General features: G+C 43.1%; 4 protein-coding genes across 7 annotated transcripts; 3 read left to right on the plus strand and 1 right to left on the minus strand.

Annotated features, from left to right (window-relative positions):
- Positions 1-846: 846 nt before the first annotated feature.
- LOC109645553 (calumenin-A-like) lies at positions 847-12,031 on the minus strand. 2 transcript variants are annotated; one of them, XM_069523216.1, is made up of 7 exons: positions 11,927-12,031; positions 3,727-3,939; positions 2,954-3,147; positions 2,709-2,875; positions 2,508-2,568; positions 1,222-1,421; positions 847-1,139 (listed from the first exon to the last, which is right to left on the minus strand). In XM_069523216.1, exons 2-7 carry the CDS (start codon positions 3,936-3,938, stop codon positions 1,035-1,037), a joined length of 939 nt encoding a protein of 312 aa, XP_069379317.1. In that variant the 5' UTR covers position 3,939; positions 11,927-12,031; the 3' UTR covers positions 847-1,034. The 2 variants fall into 2 exon arrangements, with proteins under 2 accessions (XP_069379317.1, XP_019966730.2); XM_020111171.2 differs by lacking the exon at positions 11,927-12,031 and adding an exon at positions 4,240-4,344.
- Positions 7,177-9,591, plus strand: LOC109623586 (natterin-3-like). Its single transcript, XM_069523215.1, has 3 exons — positions 7,177-7,359; positions 8,166-8,259; positions 8,429-9,591. The coding sequence occupies exons 1-3, from the start codon at positions 7,291-7,293 to the stop codon at positions 9,514-9,516; spliced, it is 1,251 nt and encodes a 416-aa protein (XP_069379316.1). The 5' UTR covers positions 7,177-7,290; the 3' UTR covers positions 9,517-9,591.
- On the plus strand, positions 11,200-13,492 carry LOC109646373 (natterin-3-like). Its single transcript, XM_020112113.2, has 3 exons — positions 11,200-11,278; positions 11,948-12,059; positions 12,184-13,492. Exons 2-3 carry the CDS (start codon positions 11,948-11,950, stop codon positions 13,293-13,295), a joined length of 1,224 nt encoding a protein of 407 aa, XP_019967672.2. The 5' UTR covers positions 11,200-11,278; the 3' UTR covers positions 13,296-13,492.
- Positions 13,493-13,894: 402 nt separating this feature from the next.
- ptrh1 (peptidyl-tRNA hydrolase 1 homolog) lies at positions 13,895-17,476 on the plus strand. 3 transcript variants are annotated; one of them, XM_069523218.1, is made up of 6 exons: positions 13,895-14,111; positions 14,475-14,612; positions 16,105-16,324; positions 16,459-16,558; positions 16,704-16,749; positions 16,983-17,476. In XM_069523218.1, exons 2-6 carry the CDS (start codon positions 14,505-14,507, stop codon positions 17,262-17,264), a joined length of 756 nt encoding a protein of 251 aa, XP_069379319.1. In that variant the 5' UTR covers positions 13,895-14,111; positions 14,475-14,504; the 3' UTR covers positions 17,265-17,476. The 3 variants fall into 3 exon arrangements, with proteins under 3 accessions (XP_069379319.1, XP_069379318.1, XP_069379320.1); XM_069523217.1 differs by having other exon boundaries at positions 13,895-14,612; XM_069523219.1 differs by lacking the exon at positions 14,475-14,612.
- Positions 17,477-19,269: the final 1,793 nt, after the last annotated feature.

Genomic DNA, 19,269 nt, shown 5'->3' on the forward strand with positions numbered 1-19,269 from the left:
CACAATGGTCATGACATACAACATAAAGTGGTGCTGTCACTTTACATCAGAGCAGACGACCACTCACTCCGACGATCGTTCATCGAATAGTCGCTCAATGTTTTCTATAGATCTCTGAGCTTTAAAACAAATGTAGGTGAACTGGGATTTTATTTTTGAATTGACGTCACACCACAGACTCACTTCCTGTCTGTGGTTTGAAACGTGTCACTGAGACTTCAGACACGTTTCAAACACTGAACCAGATCTGGATCTTCCACTAACCAGTTCAACCAGTTCAGTCGAGAGCAGTGATTCAATCAGCTGATTCTTCACCAGCCACAGAAAACCACAACACAAACCTGAGTCACTGACTTTATTCATCTTCTTCAGGTTTTCTTCAACTTAAAGTTATTGCTGTTTTATCCTCTTGTGAAGCACCTTTAGTAACTGTGCATATTATTATTATAGATATTAGAACTATTATATATATGTATGTATATATATGTATATATATATATATATATACATATGTATATATATATGTATATCTTCAGTGAGAATAAAACACACCACTTCACTATTGTGCCTTTGTTGTCTGTGTGTTGCTGCCCCCTGTTGACTCATCAATGTATTTCTTTTAAATATATATTTTCATTTTTGTGAATGTTTTGTTTAGTGTTTTTCATGTTGTTGTTGTTTGTTTGTTATTTCTCTCGTTGTATTTTTGATCTCATGAAACAAGACAAGATATTTATTATTCTGTTTGTTTGAAAATAAAATGAAACTGAAGTTTCTTTAAAGTTCGAAGCGTCTTCAGTTTCTACGGTTAATTTACATTTGAACAAAATGAACCTTCATCAGATGAACATTTTCTTTACTCTGCAGTTTATTTCATTGTTGAACATTTTTTGATAAAATGGAATAAAACAGCTGTTTTTGTTTCGTCGATCTTGTTTTTCCAGAAAATGAATCAATTCATTTTTAAAGCATCAGTTCATCTCGTCTCCGGAAACTTTGACACATTCAATTAAAATCAATTTAGACAAAAAGATCTAAAACTCGTCGTGTCGCAGTAAAGTTTCTCCAAAGTTCGTCACCTGACTTCCAACATACATCTCGTGTTTGTCCAGAATCTCCACCTTGGTCAGTTTTCCGTCCTAAAGAAGAAGAACAGGTGAAACTCTTCATTCGTTGACATTAACGTTGGTTAAATATGTTTTTTATGTGAATTAATTTGACCTTGTTGGCGTCAGACTGCTCCAGCAGGTGTTTGACTTCAGCGTCAGCGAAGTTAAAATCAGGTGGAAAAATCAACTCCATCATTTCCTGTTTGTCCAGTTTCCCGTCTTTGTTTTTGTCCTTTAACTCTGAGAACTGTTGTCGTTCCTTTTCCACCCAGTCTGGAACTTTTTCATCGTTTTCTGGAGAGAACAGTTCCTCTGCCGCCGGGATCAAGTAATCAGATTACAGGAGAGTCAGATGATGGTTAACTCCAGTCTGGTGACGATGTTAAAACATTCAATCCAAACTTTATTCACCAGAACAAACCAGAGGGATCAGAGTTAGGCTCCTCCTCCTCCACTTCCTCCACTTCCTCTACCTCCTTCACTTCCTCTACCTCCTCCACCTCCTTCACCTCCTCTACCTCCTCCACCTCCTTCAACTCCTCCACTTCTTCTACCTCCTCCACTTCATCCACTTCCTCCACTTCTTCTACCTCCTCCACCTCCTCCACTTCTTCTACCTCCTCCACTTCATCCACTTCCTCCACTTCTTCTACCTCCTCCACCTCCTCCACTTCTTCTACCTCCTCCACTTCCTTCACTTCCTCTACCTCCTCCACTTCCTTCACTTCCTCTACCTCCTCCAATTCTTCCACCTCCTCCACCTCCTCTACTTCCTCCTCCACTTCCTCCACCTCCTCCACTTCCTTCACTTCCTCTACCTCCTCCACTTCCTCCACCTCCTCAACTTCCTTCACTTCCTCTACCTCCTCCACTTCCTTCACTTCCTCTACCTCCTCCACTTCTTCCACCTCCTCCACCTCCTCTACTTCCTCCTCCACTTCCTCCACCTCCTCCACTTCCTTCACTTCCTCTACCTCCTCCACTTCCTCCACCTCCTCCACTTCCTTCACTTCCTCTACCTCCTCCACTTCCTCTATCTCCTCCACTTCTTTCACTTCCTCCTACACCTCCTCCACCTCCTCCACTTCCTACACCTCCTTCACTTCCTCTACCTTCTCCACTTCCTCCACCTCCTCTATTCGTCCTTTACTTCCTTCACTTCCTCTACCTCCCCCACCTTCTTCACTTCTTATACCTCCTCCACTTCCTCCACTTCCTCCTCCACCTCCTCTACCTCCTCTATTCCTCCTCTACCTCCTCCACTTCCTGACACTAAATGTCTGAGTTTCATCTTAAACGTCCGTCATTCCTAAACAACTGATTTGACTTTGAAGATTCTTTGTAGTTCACAGAACCTTCACATATTTAATGGATTTTAAAAACAGGGGAACTTTTTACCGATGTACTCGTTCAGGTCGATGAAACCGTCTTCGTTCTTGTCAAAGTCCTCAATTGTTTCCTGTTCATACAAATTAAAATAAAATAATTTACATGTTAACATATGACACTGGATGAGCTTCAGTGACATCACATCCCTCAGTGACATCACAACTCTCTGTGACATCATGTGACATCACATCCCTCGGTGACATCACTCGCCTGAATCACGACGTCCCTCATGTGTCTGTAGTTTTCAGGATGGAGAAAAGCGTTGAACTCGTGTTTGTTAGCGTTTAAATCTCCGTCGGTGTCGGCGGCTCTGAAGCGGCGCTCGTCCCGCAGCATCTCGTGGGTGTAGTTGAAATCCTCTTGTATGTGAGGGTCGTCTGTTGGAGGTGAGGACAAACTGATCAGAGGCTGTGTGACGTAAACGTGACTCAGTGTGTGATTGGGTGTTTTTTTACCCATGTAGCCGCCATACGAGACGTTCTTAAACTCGTCCCAGCTGATCAGTCCGTCCTCGTCTGCGTCGTAATCTTTCCACTGCTTCTCCACTCGTTCATTCGTGTAGTTTCTCCGAGCGGTTTGGATCCAAATCTTCAGTTCGTCCACGGAGATGAAATCGTCTTTGTTGATGTCGATTCTGTCCAAGATGATTCTGCAGAGAGACACCGTTAATAAAGTTCAGAAGCTCTGAAATATGAAATCACACGTCTGATGTCATCGTAAAAATGTCATGTTTGCGTTTTGTCTGTGACATTAAAACGTTTTTTAAATGATTAACTTGAACAAATGTTTTTTTTTAATTCTCTTTTCCAACATTAAAAACATCGACAGGTTGAACTTGTTGAACGAGAGTTTGCATAAACCTGCGGAGCAGGAAATAAAGAGCTGAGTGTTTCCAACAAGAGGAGACATTTACAGGACGACACACCTGCAGGTGATTGATGTGAGACAGGTGACACGTACACACGTCTGTTAAACTGTCTCTTCACTGTTTGTTCTTTTTCTCATTAACTTTACAAACTAATCTTCAAGCTGAGGAATTGAACCTGAACTCTGTGATTTGTTTCATTAAATCCGCCGAGGACGTTTTTGTTGTCATCAGGTTGTTTGTTAGTTTGTTTTATGCAAAAACTATTGAACTGATCTCAGTGAAACTGTGACGATGTGGAACCCAAAGACTTTATAGAAGCAACAAAGCAAAACACCAAGAGGCTCCAACTCCTGAACTCACCCGAGCCGACGGATGCTCTCCTCTGGGGGGAGCTGGTTGAAGCTTCTCGCTCCATCTTGAGCCACAGAAGCTTCCTGGTCGTGGTCGCGGTCTTCGTCGTGTTCGAGGGGACTGACCAGCTCTTCCTCAATCACTGGGGTCTCGGTCTCTGTTTGTTTGCTGCTGCCGTGGACGACGCAGAAGACGAAACACATCAGCAACAGACGGATCATCCTGAGACACATTCAGATGTTAAACATTGAACACGTCCACGTACACCTTTAACTTTTGAAGTTGAATTAAATACAGTCATAGATTGTATGAAACACTGTGATGTCATCATGATGTAAGTGAAGTTGTTCACGTCACTGCGATGAATACACAAATATTCAGATATTTTTTTTGTATGACGTCACTTTCAGAAAATCTTATGTCATCTATTTTCCTCTTTGAAAAATGTCTTTGATCAATTTGAAACTTCAGTTCGGTCGTTACGTTAATGAACTTTAACTAAAATCAAACAGCTGAGCTTACCTGTCGTTTCACCTGCTCGCTCTCTCTCTCTCTCTCTCTGTCTCTCTCTGTCTCTCTTCCTCCCTCTCTCTATTTCTCTCTCACTCCCGCTCTCAAAATTTGATTGGTCCACGTCAGATATGGTTGTTTCTCATTGGCTGGTGGTTTTATTCAGACCAATCAGCAGCAGAACATGAACAGCATTAGTTTTTTTATGTCACATCTTTAAAAAAACTAAAACAAGCCTGTGTTTTGTGTTGAGGTTGTATAGTGTTTTATTTCTGTGATATTTACAAAAGCACTGAGTTACTTTAGGCATATACACAGATATTCTTCTAGACAACTATGTGGGTGTATATTTTATATATATATATGTTAGTCTTTATATACAGTCACTGATGGACTTTATATTGAAGTCCTACATCACCAGGTTTTCAGCACCATAGATTATATATAAAGACCATCAGTGACTGTATATAAAGATGATCAGTGACTGCTCCATTATTTTATCCTGAAATCTAGAAATGACCTATAAGAATAAAAGATAAATCTGAATGTATCCACTGTATTTAATTTGTGTTCGGTGGATGAGGAGCGCAGTTGAAACAGTTTTTCATCATTTGAGAAATGAGGTGAAGAGATTTTCATCCCAGGAAGAAAAACTCTCCAGAACACAGCTGCTAAAATCTTTACCAGAAAAAGGAAATGAAACCTAAATGAATCCTGAGGTTGTTACAAGAACTAATGTTAAAGTTCCTGTGCTTGTTTTAAAGCTCTAACATGATGTGGCTCCATGTCGAGCAGCAACCTTTCAGTTGTTTGTTGAGTCGTGATGAACGATCGAGTTTGTTTGCTGGGTTTTCTCTCCAGATGAAAGTTCACAGCTCCGCAGAGGTGACGAGTGTAAGAGGAGGGAAGGAGAAGGGGAGAAAGTGGTGAAGGGAGGGAGGCAAGGAAGGAAACAAAGAAAGAAAGTTTGTAAGTAAGTAACAAACAGCATCAACTTTCTCTTGTGAAAAAAAAAAAGATCAGACTGGTTTCTGTTTGACGCCACCAGGGGGCAGCGTGGTGCAACCCTCTGAAGGAGGTCTTTAAAGGTTGTTTGCTGAATCTTCGTCCTTGTTGTGATCAGAGCTTCTACATCATTTCTATGGAGTATATCAAACCAACGCTTGGAGAGTTTGAAGAGAAACTCCGACTGTGACGAAAACATTGTGTGGGACATGAAGTACAACACTGACGGAGCTGAGATGATCGAGTTTTCTCCAGAGACACTGGACGACAACACTGTCAGCAGCTGATCCTAATGTCACAAAGACCGTTTACGGCATCACTGCTAGAATCCCGTTCGCCGGCTGCGGAGGCGTCGAGTCCAGGGATGTTTGTGGATCAAACCAACCCACAGAACTATGATCTTTTCTTTCTGGACAACATAAACTAAATATATGAAACACTGGTATAAAACACAGACAGCACATGACGGAGGACCACTTCAACGTTTTGATTAATTGTAGAAACAGGAGGCGAGTAGCTTAGTGAATTCAAGATAGACGTCATGACTCCCCCGTGTTTGCAGATGGGACATGGTCCAAACAAAACAAAATCAAAGTACACGTAGTTCTTATCACACTGATGTTTTTTACAGTGTTGTGTTCAAGTTTGGTTTCGATAAGAAATTTAATGACATAAAAACAGACGTTGCTCTATGATCACTACTGAACTCTGGGTAGAAACATTCCCAGCAAACATTTTGGATCTAGTGAATTTTAAAGTGGTTTCCTGAGGGGACAGTTGGGCTTCGGTTGAGATATTAGCTCTAGTGAATGTCTTTCTAGGTTGTGTGACTTTCAGCGGGAGAATCATTGAGATACTTCACTTTAGAGGATTTGTTTTTCTGTGAGGTTCAAACTTTCTGTTCAAGATTCACAGTGTTTGTCTCATCAACATGTTCTGGATTATTGTCCTAAAACTGTCCTAGAATTAAAAAGGACAAAGTCTTTTAACACAACTCAGCTGAAATATCTAATAAATCCAGCAGGTGGCACTAAGAGATCTCTGAAAGCATATTGTAAATGAAGCTCCTGCACTAAAGATCAAGAATCATCTGTTGTGCTCTCATCACATAAATTATTAATATTCCACATGTTACATGTAATATGTTATACAATAATATTAAGACTTGTTTTTCAATTCAATTTGTAAATACAAAGAACAATTAACCAGCTTTGTGTTTATTGATGGACAATTCAAATCAGCATGTCCTGCATGAGAGCAATTTGGGGACAGACAGGTCATCACGTGGCTTGGTGACACCTGAGCCGTCTCCATGGCAACTGATCGAGCTGATGAGGACCATGAGATGTCGTTGAAGGACAAGCTGAAACGATTTACTTTTATTTTTTGAGTTTTCTTCTGAGGTTCGGCTCATTCCCTCCATCTTGTAGTTCTGATAGGAATTCTGTGATTAGAGGCTGAGACACCACAGGTCATTGAATGAGTGATAGTTTGAACAACAGAGCTGACGATCAGTCACGTCCTTATCAGCCTGTTGTCCTTTACACGTTAATAATCCTGAATCTTATCCTGGATTTATCTGCCCTCGTGTTATAATGGATCAAGACAACAGCACGATCACTTTACAGAGAAAGTTACGAAGGTACTTTTTCACTTCTGTCTTTTATCACCTTTACTTTTTAATTCTCATAAATGTCTCTAGACGACACAGAGATTGTGAAGTGAATCGGATTTATTCTGACAAACCACCAACAAAAGTACAAAAACAACACCGACAAACTAACCTAACGAAGGGACCAACAAACAAAACCACAAAAAAAATAACAAACCAACAACAAACCAACCAACCGGCCAACAACACCACAAAACTACAAACAAATAAATCGACCTACAAATGAAACTAACCAACGAATAAACCAACCAACACAACCACTAACCAAGCAATAGAATGAAAATCTAAAAACCAACTTCAAAAAAACTCAATGAAAAAGTCCTCATCAGCTGTGAACAAGCACTTTGCACCAGTTTGTGTTGATTGGTCGGAGTCAGACAGTTTTTATGGTTCAGCCAAAGATCGGGTTCATAAAGCAGCAGGTGAACAGACTCAGTGGGGGAGCAACTGTGAGGGTGAGTGCTGCTCAGTCGATCTCTGATGATCACAGTCGATCTCTGATGATCACAGTCGATCTCTGATGATCACAGTCGATCTCTGCTGATCACAGTCGATCTCTGCTGATCACCTTGATTTGATTAGTTATCGTGATGTTATTTGTACAATTTGATATTATTATATTATTAATTATTAAATCATAATTAATGATATGCACTATAATAAATAGATATACATAAGAATTGTTCAATAAAAATAGAAATATTATTAAGAATACGATCATAAATATAACATTATTCTCACGATGTCTAAAGACTTTATTTCTCACACAAACGATAAAGTACAACTATTAATAGTGTGATTGGTGAATTATAACAGTGACGGTGGATTTTCATAGTACATTTTTAAAACACATTGAGTGTTGTTTAATCTGCCGTGTTACTTCACGCTCAGGTCTGCTCATGTATGTTTTAACAGTTGTTTTGCAAATTAAAACATAAGATAACTGTCAGTCACAATTTTCTTTGACATCAACATTAGAAATAATGAAACAGATTGAAAAGATTAACGATGAAAGACACAGAATAGAATTAAAACAATATCAATGCAGTGTGTATTTTTTATTCTTTATATATTTCTTATCTATTATTTTGGGCATTTGTCTCCAGTGTTCAGTCCAAAGGAAATGATGGAGTCTAAAGTTTAAATGCTTAGATCCTGTTTCCGGTCTGTTGCTGAAAAGTTTAGACATAATCAGCAAAACTGATTTTTTTTAATCTTCTTGATAATGAAGGTGTGAAAATGTTTTGCGTTGGATTCTCAGATGAAGCTGTCCGTGTTGCTGCTGTGGGCCCTGGTGGCTCTGACCTCAGCCAGTCTGCAGGACATCGTGAAGAAGAGCTCACAGCTCAGGAGAGGTGAACGTTCACATTTTGGTGACATAAACAGGTTTAGATGATAAATCAGTTCTAATGCAGATGTTCTCCAGATGTTTCTGGGTTCTGGTCCTCTGACTCTTGCGGTTTCTGACAGATAATACCATGAGATGAACATGTGGTTTAACATGTGAACTTTTATTTCACACAGTTTCTTTACTGAACCCAGAGCTGGAGGACCTGGAGCCTCAATCCACCGGCAACAATGTGGTGTCCAGTCCTCTGACCCCCCCTGACCTGGAGCAGCAGCAGGACCTGCCTTCCTCCTACATGTTCGGTGATAACGTTAACCTGGAGTGGCTGACCTGGAGCGGCTCTCTGCCCAATGGAGCCGTTTCCATCTACAACGGCTACACCGAGCGCAACGACTACGTCTGCAAATACAAGTGTGAGGCCGGATTTTACAACCCCAGCCTGGGCCCTTACTGCCGATACCCCTATGGAGACCGTGAGTACTACGCCCCCGAGTTTGAGATCCTGGCCAATGAAGACAACTTTGAGTTCCTGGAGTGGAAGGAAGGTTCCTACGGTTCAGTGCCACAGCATTCAGTCAGAACCTGCCAAGGTGTTGGCATCTACGTTGGCAAGAACAAGTACGGTCTCGGGAAGGTTGTTCCTCAGTTTGAGGCCTTCTTCCTGCCTTGGGAAGGCGATGAGTATTGGTACAAGAAGTACCAGGTCTTGGCCATCAACAGGGATGCCTACACCCAGCACATCAGTGACGTCAAGTACGCCATCGATGAGGTCGCCATCTTCCAGTATCCACCAGAGACCATGCGTATGTCCGGGCTCACCAACAACGAGTGCCAGGCGGTGGTGAAGACAGTCACCATCTCAAAGACCACAGAGGTGGAGACCACGTGGAACATCGGCCGATCCACCATGCTCGGCATCACAGGCAGCATCACTGCTAAAATCCCATTCATTGGCTCCGGGGGCATCGAGCTGGGTGGTGAGAAGACGCTGCAGTTCTCCAGAGGAACCACCATGGTGGAGTCGCTCAGCCACTCGGTGTCTGTGGAGCTCACGGTCCCACCGAACCACTCCTGCACGGTGCGCATGGAAGGTCGCAAGATCAAGGCCGATATCCCCTACACGGCTCGCCTCAGCCGCACCTACCGCAACGGAGAGACCCAGTGGACGTCCATCTCCGGGACGTACGACGGAGTCCAGATCGGAGAAGTGCGGGCTGTGGTGGACCGATGTGAACCTGTGGCCGACGCCAAGCCTTGTCCATGATAGAGTCAATTTCAAACATCTGGTGTTTGTTGAATTAAAAACGAATAAAGTGTCTCAATAAAAATTATTCCCACACGTCAAATCCTCTTCCATTGTTTTCACAAGCTCTTTACCAGCACATTCAAATATATATATCATAATATATATAACACAACATATAATATATATAATACAACATATAATATATTATATATATATATCACACAACCATACAGTGTAAAAGTTTAAATAAATGTTTGTCAAAGATGTTTCTGTCGTTTCAGCTCGTTCTTCTCTCTCTGATGTTTGTTCAAGTGTTTCTCATCAGTTTGGTTTTATTTAGTTATTTGATGATATAAAAACAGGCGGAGACGTGATGATTGACGGGTGAATTAAAAGCACTGACCCTCTGCTGGAGTCTGTGACGCTGCATTTCCTACCTTTCACACGGTCCTCGTTCATACATGAATAAATTAACCGATAATAACTTTCTGTCTCAAGGACAGTCGCCCTTGACATCAGCGATTTCCAATGATATGGCTGCGAGGGGAGAACTGGTTTAATCTTGGCAGCCGGCGACATGACGCAACATGGACCTTCTTAATCAATGAGCCGCTGTTACAGAGGATCTTGATCACGCTGTTCCCAGGCTGAGCTTATCTTAACGTACAGTATCTCGCATCGATGGAGAAAGAGCGCCGCAGCACTTTGGACATCATGCAATCCACGAATCCCCTGATAGATACCGGACGTTAAAGCCAGGTTAACTTATTTATGAAGCACTTTTAACAGTCTCATAAAAGAGTCGGGGGGAGGGCGGGGGGGACAGGGATCAATAAAGCATCCCGTTATCATCATCACCATTAGTACTGTTTCTACACTCCCGGAGCTGCAGGTGGATCCTGGTCAAGGACAAGCTGAGCTCGTAACAAAGACTAAATTGTCCAAAAATGAAGCCAGACTATTCTGGATATTTATGCTGCCATCTTGCGCATTTGGAGCCAAAGATGACGCAGCAGGGATCGGGGGATGGAGCTGTGGTGGCGACACACATTCTCGACCAATAGTGAGTCAGTCTCAGCTGCCAATCATGACGTGTGACCCATGTTTCATAATCACAGAAGACCCAACGGTAAATTCAATCGAGCGTATTAATCACACTCCTAACGATCCTTCCTCTGAATGAATTATTCTCTTAGAAATCTGGGAAAATGTCCGAAAAAGTCCCGTCTCAAAACAATGAGAGAGAAAAATCTGCACCAACCATCCTCCCCTGACCCGCAACACGGGCTCCCAGCAAGTTTCGTGAAAATCCCTCCAGTGCTTTGTGGGTAATCTTGCTCACAAACAAACAGATAGCGGTGAAAATTGTATTTAATGTCTACTTGTTTTTGTTAGCTCTATGCCCCATCCGCTAACAAGGGGTTCATGAATTATAGAGCAGCCACCAGGAGGTGATCAGGATGCTTCAGCTCCTGTTTCAGAGCCTCGTGTCGTCCATCTTTATGTCACTCAGTCCTTCGAAGAGTTTGATATCAAATCAAATAAATGTCCGAGGTGTCTTATTGAGTTTTCAACTCAAACACCCTCCTCAGGATTGAACTGAGTGTGAGCGCTGGGTAACTGAAGCTCTGCTGTTTTATTGTGTGTGTGTGTGTGTGTGTGTGTGTGTGTGTGTGTGTGTGTGTGGGGGGGGGGGGGGGGGGGGGGGGGGGAAGCCTGTGATGTGGTTTAAACCTGAGTTCACACTGAGGCAGCGTCACTGCAGCAGGAACCTGTCCAGGTAAAAACTGATCCTCGAGTTCTGCTCCTTTTCCTGATTTACATCATTTCACTGTCTAACTGTTGTAAAACTGATCGTCGATCAATAAACCAAACTCAGACATTTAAACTACCTGAAGAAAATGCTGCGTGTTATTATGTTCTTATGATAATAATTAATGCTTTGTACACGTAGAACAGCTTTCTTCACGCTACATGTGAGGACCTGCACTGTGTTTTGCACTTTTGTAAATTTGCAACAATCCTACTTTTGACAATATTTTTAAAAGGGACTTTTATTTTGTCTTGTAATTTATTTTATTTATTTCTTTCTTACATGGATTAAACTTTAATTATACCAATGGAGAAAGTTTGTTTATTTCTGTTTCCGTGTCTATATTTTTATTTTACTGTATTTTTATTTTAAGTTTTCTTTTTACCTGGCCGGGGGATTTTTTTTGTCTCATTTTCAATGTTTGTTCAACTTGGTTTTGAACCAAAAATCTGCTTAAAAATCTCAAACATCGTCTAAATGATTAGAAAGAATTCGTTCACCAGCTCCTGGTTTTATACTGAAACTTTAATTGACCAGGAAAAGACACAAGTGGGAATGAAACCTCTTTTACATGAGTTCAGTTTATGTTGATGGTTCAGTTTGATGTTGACATACCGGTTCTGTTTGTGTGTCCAGATGAGTTGGTGCGTCGCCGTCGTCCTCGTGCTGCTGCAGCTCTGCAGCCCGGCGCTGCAGTCCAGCCCACAGCTCTACGTCTCCCGGCTGCAGGACGGACAAGAGAAACCCAGTAAGTCAAATCATACTTAGACTTAAGATTGAATAAACTAGCTTCGCACCGTGTCAACAACTTCTCCATATCATTGAATCTATACATTTAAACCCAGACTCATTTTCTTTGCATTGTCCTGTAGAGTTATGGCTGAACCCCACAAAGGAAGATGTTGTTCCTTCTCGTGATGTCATCAACCCTCCATACGTTAGAGACTTCCCAGAAACCGAGACGACCCCTCACTCCTTCCCCATGTTTGACGAACACGTCAACCTCAAGTGGGTCACGTGGAACCGCTCCCTCCCTAACGGTGCCGTCGCCATTTACAACGGCTACACCGAACGCACCGACTACGTTTGCAAAGTCAACTGCGAGGCCGGTTTCTACACCCCCAGCAAAGGAGGCTTCTGCCAGTACCCCTATGCCGACAACGAGTATTCTTCCTCCAAGTTTGAGCTGCTGGTCAATGTCGACCACTTTGAGTTCCTGCATTGGGTTGAAGACTCGTATGGATCCGTCCCCAAGTATTCCATCAAAACTTGCCCCAACTCAGACATCTACGTGGGGAAAAACAAGTACGGACTTGGCAAAGTGGTGACCCAACATGAGGCCTTCTTCCTCCCCTGGGAGGGCGACGAGTACTGGTATAAGTCATACCAGGTCCTGGCGATCGACAGGGACATCTACAGCCAGCACATCTCTCATGTGGAGTACGCCGTCGACCAGATGGAGCTGTTCCACCAACCTCCCGAGGCTCTGAAGCTCGCCAAGGTCACCAACCTGGAGTGCAGAAACGTGGTGAAGGTGGTGCAGCTGGAGAAGACCAGCACGGTGGAGAAGAGCTGGGACATCGGGAGGGAAACCCGCAACGGCTCCGTCTCAACCATGAAGGCCAAAGTGCCCATCCTCAGCCCGGGAACGGTGGACTTCACCAAGGAGCAGATGGTGACCTTCTCCGAAGGGACCACCACCGTGGAGTCCATCAGCCACTCTGTCTCTGTGGAGCTGCTCGTCCCACCCAACCACTCCTGCACTGTGAGGATGGACGGTCGGAAGATGACCGCCGACATCCCCTTCACCGGCAGGCTGAGCAGGACCAACCACCAAGGGGACACCCACTGGACGTACATAACGGGCACCTACAGCGACGTGAACATCGGCGAGATCAACGCCGTGGTGGAGAGGTGTCAGCTGGTGCCTGACGCTGTCCCCTGCCCCTCAGCTCAAGACGGACGATCAGTCCGATCAACGTGATTCACAACAAGACAAAAAATAAAAAACCTGAGAAAAACTGTTTTCTGAATAAAAACAGTTTTAGAAGGAGTTATTTGTCATCTTTGAGTTTTATCGTTAACAATCCTAAACATATAACATTTATATCATGAAAACAACAATCAATACAGTGAATGTGAAACTGAACATTTCGTTAAAAAAAAGGGATAAAGACGATTTTAAACAACTGTTTAAATGTTTTTTATTTGATTATCTTCCAGGATATTTATTTTTCTGACATTATTCAATGATTAATTATTCACACACAGAAATCCTGCGAACACTGACTGGTATCGACAAACTGAAACATTTCCAGAGAACAGAAGAGAAACAACATGAAGACAGACAAAGGACCATTAGGGACAGAGATGGTCCTCTGTCTGTCTAAGGACAGTTACTAACCACATATTTATTTAGATAATACCATCTGAACATTTTAAATATAATATATTTACATGTGTTTTTATGATTTTAATGAGTAACACGAGTAAACAGATCTTTTTACTTTGAGCACCTGTTGAGTGTAAACGTGCAGGGTCTCAGTCTCGCCGCTAGATGGCGGTGTAGCCTCGGCTCATGTTGTCTTTCTTCTTCTCGTTGACTGCTGTGATGAAGCTACACGACCACATGCTAACATGCTAACAAGCTAACGTCGCCTCATGTCAGAGATGAGATGGTTTTTAAAGCGTGAATTATCTTTGAACCTGGTTTACATGTTTTTCTCTCCGGGTTTAATCCTCTCACCGCGTTCAGCGGGTATTTTAACACGGTGTCATCCGGTTATGAGTTAGCAACAAGGTACAGTAAGCTAACGTTGGCCGGTAAGCTAACACTACCTTCACAGCAAAGACGTAAAAACAACGTTAAGGGTTTAAAATATTTACGCGAAGAAGGATGTTTGTGTTAAAGCGACATTTTTAACACAACGTTAATTCAAATACACTTTAATTGAACTGGAGAATCGGTTCTGATGAAAACAAACTCCGTAGAGAAATCAGCTGATCGACAGAATCAACACTCGTTGAATTGTGGTGGAAAATGTCGGAGTCGTCGCTGTAAACATTAAAAACCACCGGAAACTGGAGTTGATGAGAGAATCGGTTTTACAGCCGAATGACACTCAGCAACATTTTAAATCGATCCTGTCGCTGTTTGTCTCAGTTGCTCCGGAAGTTTCTGACCTTTGTCACGATGCGTCGACTTTTATCAAGAGTTTTGAACCGAGTTCTGCTGAACGAGTCGTTCTCACCCGTGATGGTCACTGAGGCAGGAGTACACACACACGGCCCCCGGAAGCTGGTGAGTGTTCCACCTCCATCTGGAAAATACTAATAAATCATAATCAGTTTCTCACTTCTCACCAAACATCGTTCAAAAGTCTGACACGTCCGTGTTGTTCTGCTGCTCAGTGAGAAACTCAACTCACAACTGAAGTTCAATGTCATTTCTGTCATTGGTCTTAGTTTCTTTTTTAATTCGGCATAACTGTCATACACACACGTGCCACTATGTTTTAGATGTTTAATGAATAATTCATCAGTGTCCAACGTGACTTGAGTCTCTAAACACACAAGGTAACGTTAAATCGATAGATTGTAGAATGAGGTTTGGTTTGAAGATGTTCTCTTGATTCTGATCAACAGGTTCGTAACATTCTGAGAAGCAGCTTTTACTGTTCAAGGGTCGTTTTTACAGGACTTAATCACGTTTATCTGACAAAGACCTTGAAACAGTGGTCTGTGTTTTTATCTCGCCTCAGATTGAACTGGAACTCAGTGCTCACGTTTAAGATTAAGATTCCAACCATCGTCCAAACTGCAGCTGCAACTTAAAACTCCTGCGTTCACTTAGACGAGATCCCACTGAATCCAGAATTGATTTTAAAATCTTGATGTCGACATTTGTTCTCATCTTAAATCTAAAGTGGACTGAAGTACAGTCTCCCGTCCCGCAGCAGGTCTCAGCCTTCTGTCGACAATTTCAAATCTAATTTAAAAACCTACCTTTTTAATCTTGATTTGAATTCGTCCTGATTCTGCTAATGTCTCTTTTTTTTATCTCATTTATATTGTTTGTCTTTTTATTTCTTTTTATGCAGATTTATGTAGTTTTTCCTCCGTCGGTTCATGTGAGGACACACAAATACTCACACACGTTACACTTTGGCTCAACTTCAGTTGTTTGTGCGATGTAAGTAATCCTGACCTTTTAAATGTTAGCGTGAGTCTGAACAGGCCCAGTTTGTCCAAAGAGCTCAGTCACAAAAACGCCTCGTAAAACACAGAGTAGCATTGTGGGTATAATGTTTACGTGTATTTATGTGGCACCATAACAACAATTGTGTGTTCTTTTTCTGAAAGCTTAGTGTAAAGAGCACAATGTTTGCAGTGTGTCAGGCAGCGGCTGTGGAGTCCAACACAATGTGCTCTTCAGTGTTTCTGCTCACAGAGCTCTCAGTGGATCAGTACCATCAGTACGAGGCAGCGGCTGTACGTGTGTTAATGTCTCTGCTGAAATAAAAAGCTCCTCTGGATTTTTCTGTGAGAATCAATGAGCTTTGTAGAAAAACACTTCACTGTGTCATCACTGTTTTCTAAACTATTTTAATTGTGACTCATTTTTAAACATGTACACATCATCAGGTTTTTACAAATCACATCATCGATGTTCCTTCATCGAGCAACGACAGAATTCAATTTGAAAATATACTGAAACAACTTGGCTGGTGATGTACTGCTCCATTATATTGTCTTTGTGTGTGTGTGTGTGTGTGTGTGTGTGTGTGTGTCAGGTGGTGGGACTGGGCAACCCGGGGATGGAGGGTACCAGACACAGCGTCGGCATGGCGGTGCTTGGCGCACTCGCTGCCCGGCTCGATGTAGCTGACCGTTGGCGCGGCGACAAGCATGTGTCCGGTGAGGTCATCGTGTCGGAGATCCAACACACACATGTGGTGCTGCTCCGTCCCAGGCTGCTGATGAACGTCAATGGAGTGTCAGTGGCCAAAGCAGGTGAGGTCACTGCGTGTGAACAAAAACATAACACACATCATGACAGAATCTAAACCTTTGTCAACGAACACATTCCTTGACAGAGAGGAAGTGATGTCGTAGAGTATTTTATGATCTTAACTCTTCTTCTCCAGCTGGTAAATACGGCATCAGGCCTGAAGACATCCTGCTGGTCCACGATGAACTGGACAAACCTCTGGGGAAGATCAACATCAAACATGGAGGAAGCGCCAGGTCGGTTCCCCTCATCACATAAACATCAGACCTGACGGCCGGGGCATCTGATAAAACGTTTTCTGATCATTGACAAGATTCAAAGATAAACATTCAGTGTACAAGTTTATAATTAACATGAAAAACGTTGACTTCTTCTTTGCAGAGGTCATAACGGAGTCCGCTCCTGTGTGGATTGTCTGCAGACTGATGTAAGTTTCCTTTAATCACATTCAACACAACAGACCAAGACTTTCTGTCGTTTGTTGATTTGTTTTTCATTTTATTGACTTTATCACCTTCGTCTGTGAGCATTTAAACAAACTGACACAGAATTTGACTTAATAAAATGTTTATCTTTAAAAGCACATAATAATAATAAGGAAGACAGATCGTGTGAGTTTGTGTGTAAAGCTGCCGGATCGTCCTCTCGTCTCTCCTGCAGGTGATGCAGAGGCTTCGAGTCGGGATCGGACGTCCCACGGGGAAAACATCGGTGGAGCGTCACGTCCTGGGCCGCTTCTCCTCGGAGGAGCGGAAGGTCCTGGACTCTGTTTTGATCCAGAGTGTGGACCTCCTCCTCTCCCAGCTCTCCCGGCAAGAATCCCCGCAGGACTCCCCCTCCGGCCCCCCCTCGCCAGCAGGGGGCAGACAAGCAGCACAGAAGAGAAAGGAGGGGGAGCCCCGAGCTTCTCCGGCCGGGGACTCAGCTGCTGCCCAGAGCTGAACCTCAACATTTGTCTGTTATCAAACCCACAGCTGCCTCAAACACCAACGGATTCATTCTCTGGTGTGAGTTTGAAAGACGATGTGTGAATCAGGACGATGCAACAGGAGCCGAGGTTTAACCACAAAGAGCCTCGTTTAAAAACTGCTGTGATCAAGTGATTGGTTTTTACGTCTGAATCATTTCCTGTATCTAAATTCTGAAGCCAAAAACCTCATGAATTCATTGTTTTCATTCATATTCGTCTGGTCGTTCATTCTCGATTCCTTAAAACCTGTGAAGTAGTTTGAAAGAATTTATTGAGGATATTTAACTTTGTTTGATTTGAGCAGGGGGACATTGTTGTGGCCGTGCTGCTGGACACCGGAGGCTTTTGGTTGATAGTTACAGAAAGAGCTAGGCTAGCAGTTAGCAACGACAACAGGTTAGTAACTGTTGTCATTGATGTTGTCTTCTGCTCTGGTCGCTGAGGCTGATGATGGAAAGTGGTCATGTGACAGGAGCCTGACGAATCAGACCATTACGTTTTCACCACATAAGCAAGACGATATAATTATTAAATATTATTTATATAATATTATTAGTAAGCATCTGTGATTCTGCTCGTCCAGACTAAAACGCAGAGTTTCCAGACTTCTCAGATGTAGCGTCTGTAAAACTCTGGACGAATCTGTCGCAGCGAAACCAGACAGAAAGAAAAACCTCTTTTGTTGAAGTTAAAGTTTTCTTCTTCTTTTTTATCCGAGTGTAAGCGGTCGTCCTCGTGCTGCCGTCGCTTGGACTCCACAGACTTCCTCCTGTGTGCGGCTCCTTTGGATAAAAACATATTGATTTCCTCTTATAATTGTCACGCTAATTACACTTTTCATCAATTAAGGGTCTTTAATGAGTCACAGTGAGTCGAGGGGCGCGCTGCGTTCTCACACCGCGGAGAATGCCAGAGGAGGGGGGGGTGGGGATGGTGCACAAATTAAAAAAAAAAAAAAAAAAAAAGAGAAGGGCCATAAAAGAGCATATAAAACAGCGGAAAGAGGCCGACGAGCTGCTGAATGAGGGAAATCAATACAAAGGAGCCGGTAGATTGCGATGGAGGGCTGAAGAAGAAAGGAAGGCGAGAAACAAAAGAGGCCAAACATTGTTTAGAGCCGGTTTGTTTGGAGCCTTCTGTCCCCGCAGCTCACAAAGGCTGCAGGGACACACTTGTGGACGTGAGGAAAGAGGGGGGGGGGGGGGGGGGGGGGGGGGGGACTCAAAGGAAACTTCTTCACTCTATGACAACCCCCCACCACACACACACACACACACTCCCCCCCTCCTCCCTGACCCCGTTGTCCCCCTCCCCTCCATCAGGCCACTTTCCCAGTCGCTGGTCAACTTTTCAACACCGGCTTCAATAACTTTCTTCTGCAGGGGTCAGAGGTCAGCTGGACACCCGGGCCTTTAGACCCCAAATTTATTCAGGAATGGAAGCACTCCCCTCCTCCTCCTCCCACCGCCTCCTCCAGATGCTCCACGCTGAAGCGTATAGTTGGACTTACAGCAGCTTGGCGGGGGGGGGGGGGGTCTTCCCTCAGATGTGCTGACGGTGCAGAAACAGAACGATGGACTCTGAGGAGGATAATTATCAGAGCTTCGTTAATGGAACATAAACTCATTTAAAGCCATCGTCAGTTTTTTTTTTGTCTTTGGCTTCAGAAGGAAACTTCTCAACAGCTTCTGGACGGAGAACAAGGACAGTAGAAGTACTGAGGGGGCGGTAGTACCCCTATAAAGGCAAATACTTCTGAGTACTGCAGATTCTCCTTGAGATAAAGATGTGTGGTCATGAAATTAAAAAAAGTTTCTACAACCAGAACTTTTAGTATATTTCACTTAAAGGTTATTTACCCACCGTATTACTCACAGATAAAGTATATTCTACTTCAAATGAGTGGGGATACTTACATTTGTGAAATGTAAATTGTTTGTGTACATTTAAATTATATTTTTAAGTACATTTGTTATC

Source organism: Paralichthys olivaceus, chromosome 4 (assembly GCF_024713975.1).
Source record: "Paralichthys olivaceus isolate ysfri-2021 chromosome 4, ASM2471397v2, whole genome shotgun sequence".
In the NCBI taxonomy this organism is placed as follows: Eukaryota; Metazoa; Chordata; class Actinopteri; order Pleuronectiformes; family Paralichthyidae; genus Paralichthys; species Paralichthys olivaceus.

Bases quoted from the DNA above. Each gene is read 5' to 3' on its own strand.
- LOC109645553 (XM_069523216.1), bottom strand. From the start codon at position 3,938: ATGATCCGTCTGTTGCTGATGTGTTTCGTCTTCTGCGTCGTCCACGGC. The intron at 3,148-3,726 runs GTGAGTTCAGGA...GTCTCTCTGCAG, and splicing joins GAGAGCATCCGTCGGCTCGG to AATCATCTTGGACAGAATCG. The intron at 1,140-1,221 runs GTCAAATTAATT...CTTCTTCTTTAG, and splicing joins AGCAGTCTGACGCCAACAAG to GACGGAAAACTGACCAAGGT.
- LOC109623586 (XM_069523215.1), top strand. From the start codon at position 7,291: ATGGTTCAGCCAAAGATCGGGTTCATAAAGCAGCAGGTGAACAGACTC. The intron at 7,360-8,165 runs GTGAGTGCTGCT...TTGGATTCTCAG, and splicing joins GTGGGGGAGCAACTGTGAGG to ATGAAGCTGTCCGTGTTGCT. The intron at 8,260-8,428 runs GTGAACGTTCAC...TATTTCACACAG, and splicing joins GAGCTCACAGCTCAGGAGAG to TTTCTTTACTGAACCCAGAG.
- LOC109646373 (XM_020112113.2), top strand. From the start codon at position 11,948: ATGAGTTGGTGCGTCGCCGTCGTCCTCGTGCTGCTGCAGCTCTGCAGC. The intron at 12,060-12,183 runs GTAAGTCAAATC...ATTGTCCTGTAG, and splicing joins GGACGGACAAGAGAAACCCA to AGTTATGGCTGAACCCCACA.
- ptrh1 (XM_069523217.1), top strand. From the start codon at position 14,427: ATGACACTCAGCAACATTTTAAATCGATCCTGTCGCTGTTTGTCTCAG. The intron at 16,325-16,458 runs GTGAGGTCACTG...CTTCTTCTCCAG, and splicing joins AGTGTCAGTGGCCAAAGCAG to CTGGTAAATACGGCATCAGG. The intron at 16,559-16,703 runs GTCGGTTCCCCT...TCTTCTTTGCAG, and splicing joins AAACATGGAGGAAGCGCCAG to AGGTCATAACGGAGTCCGCT.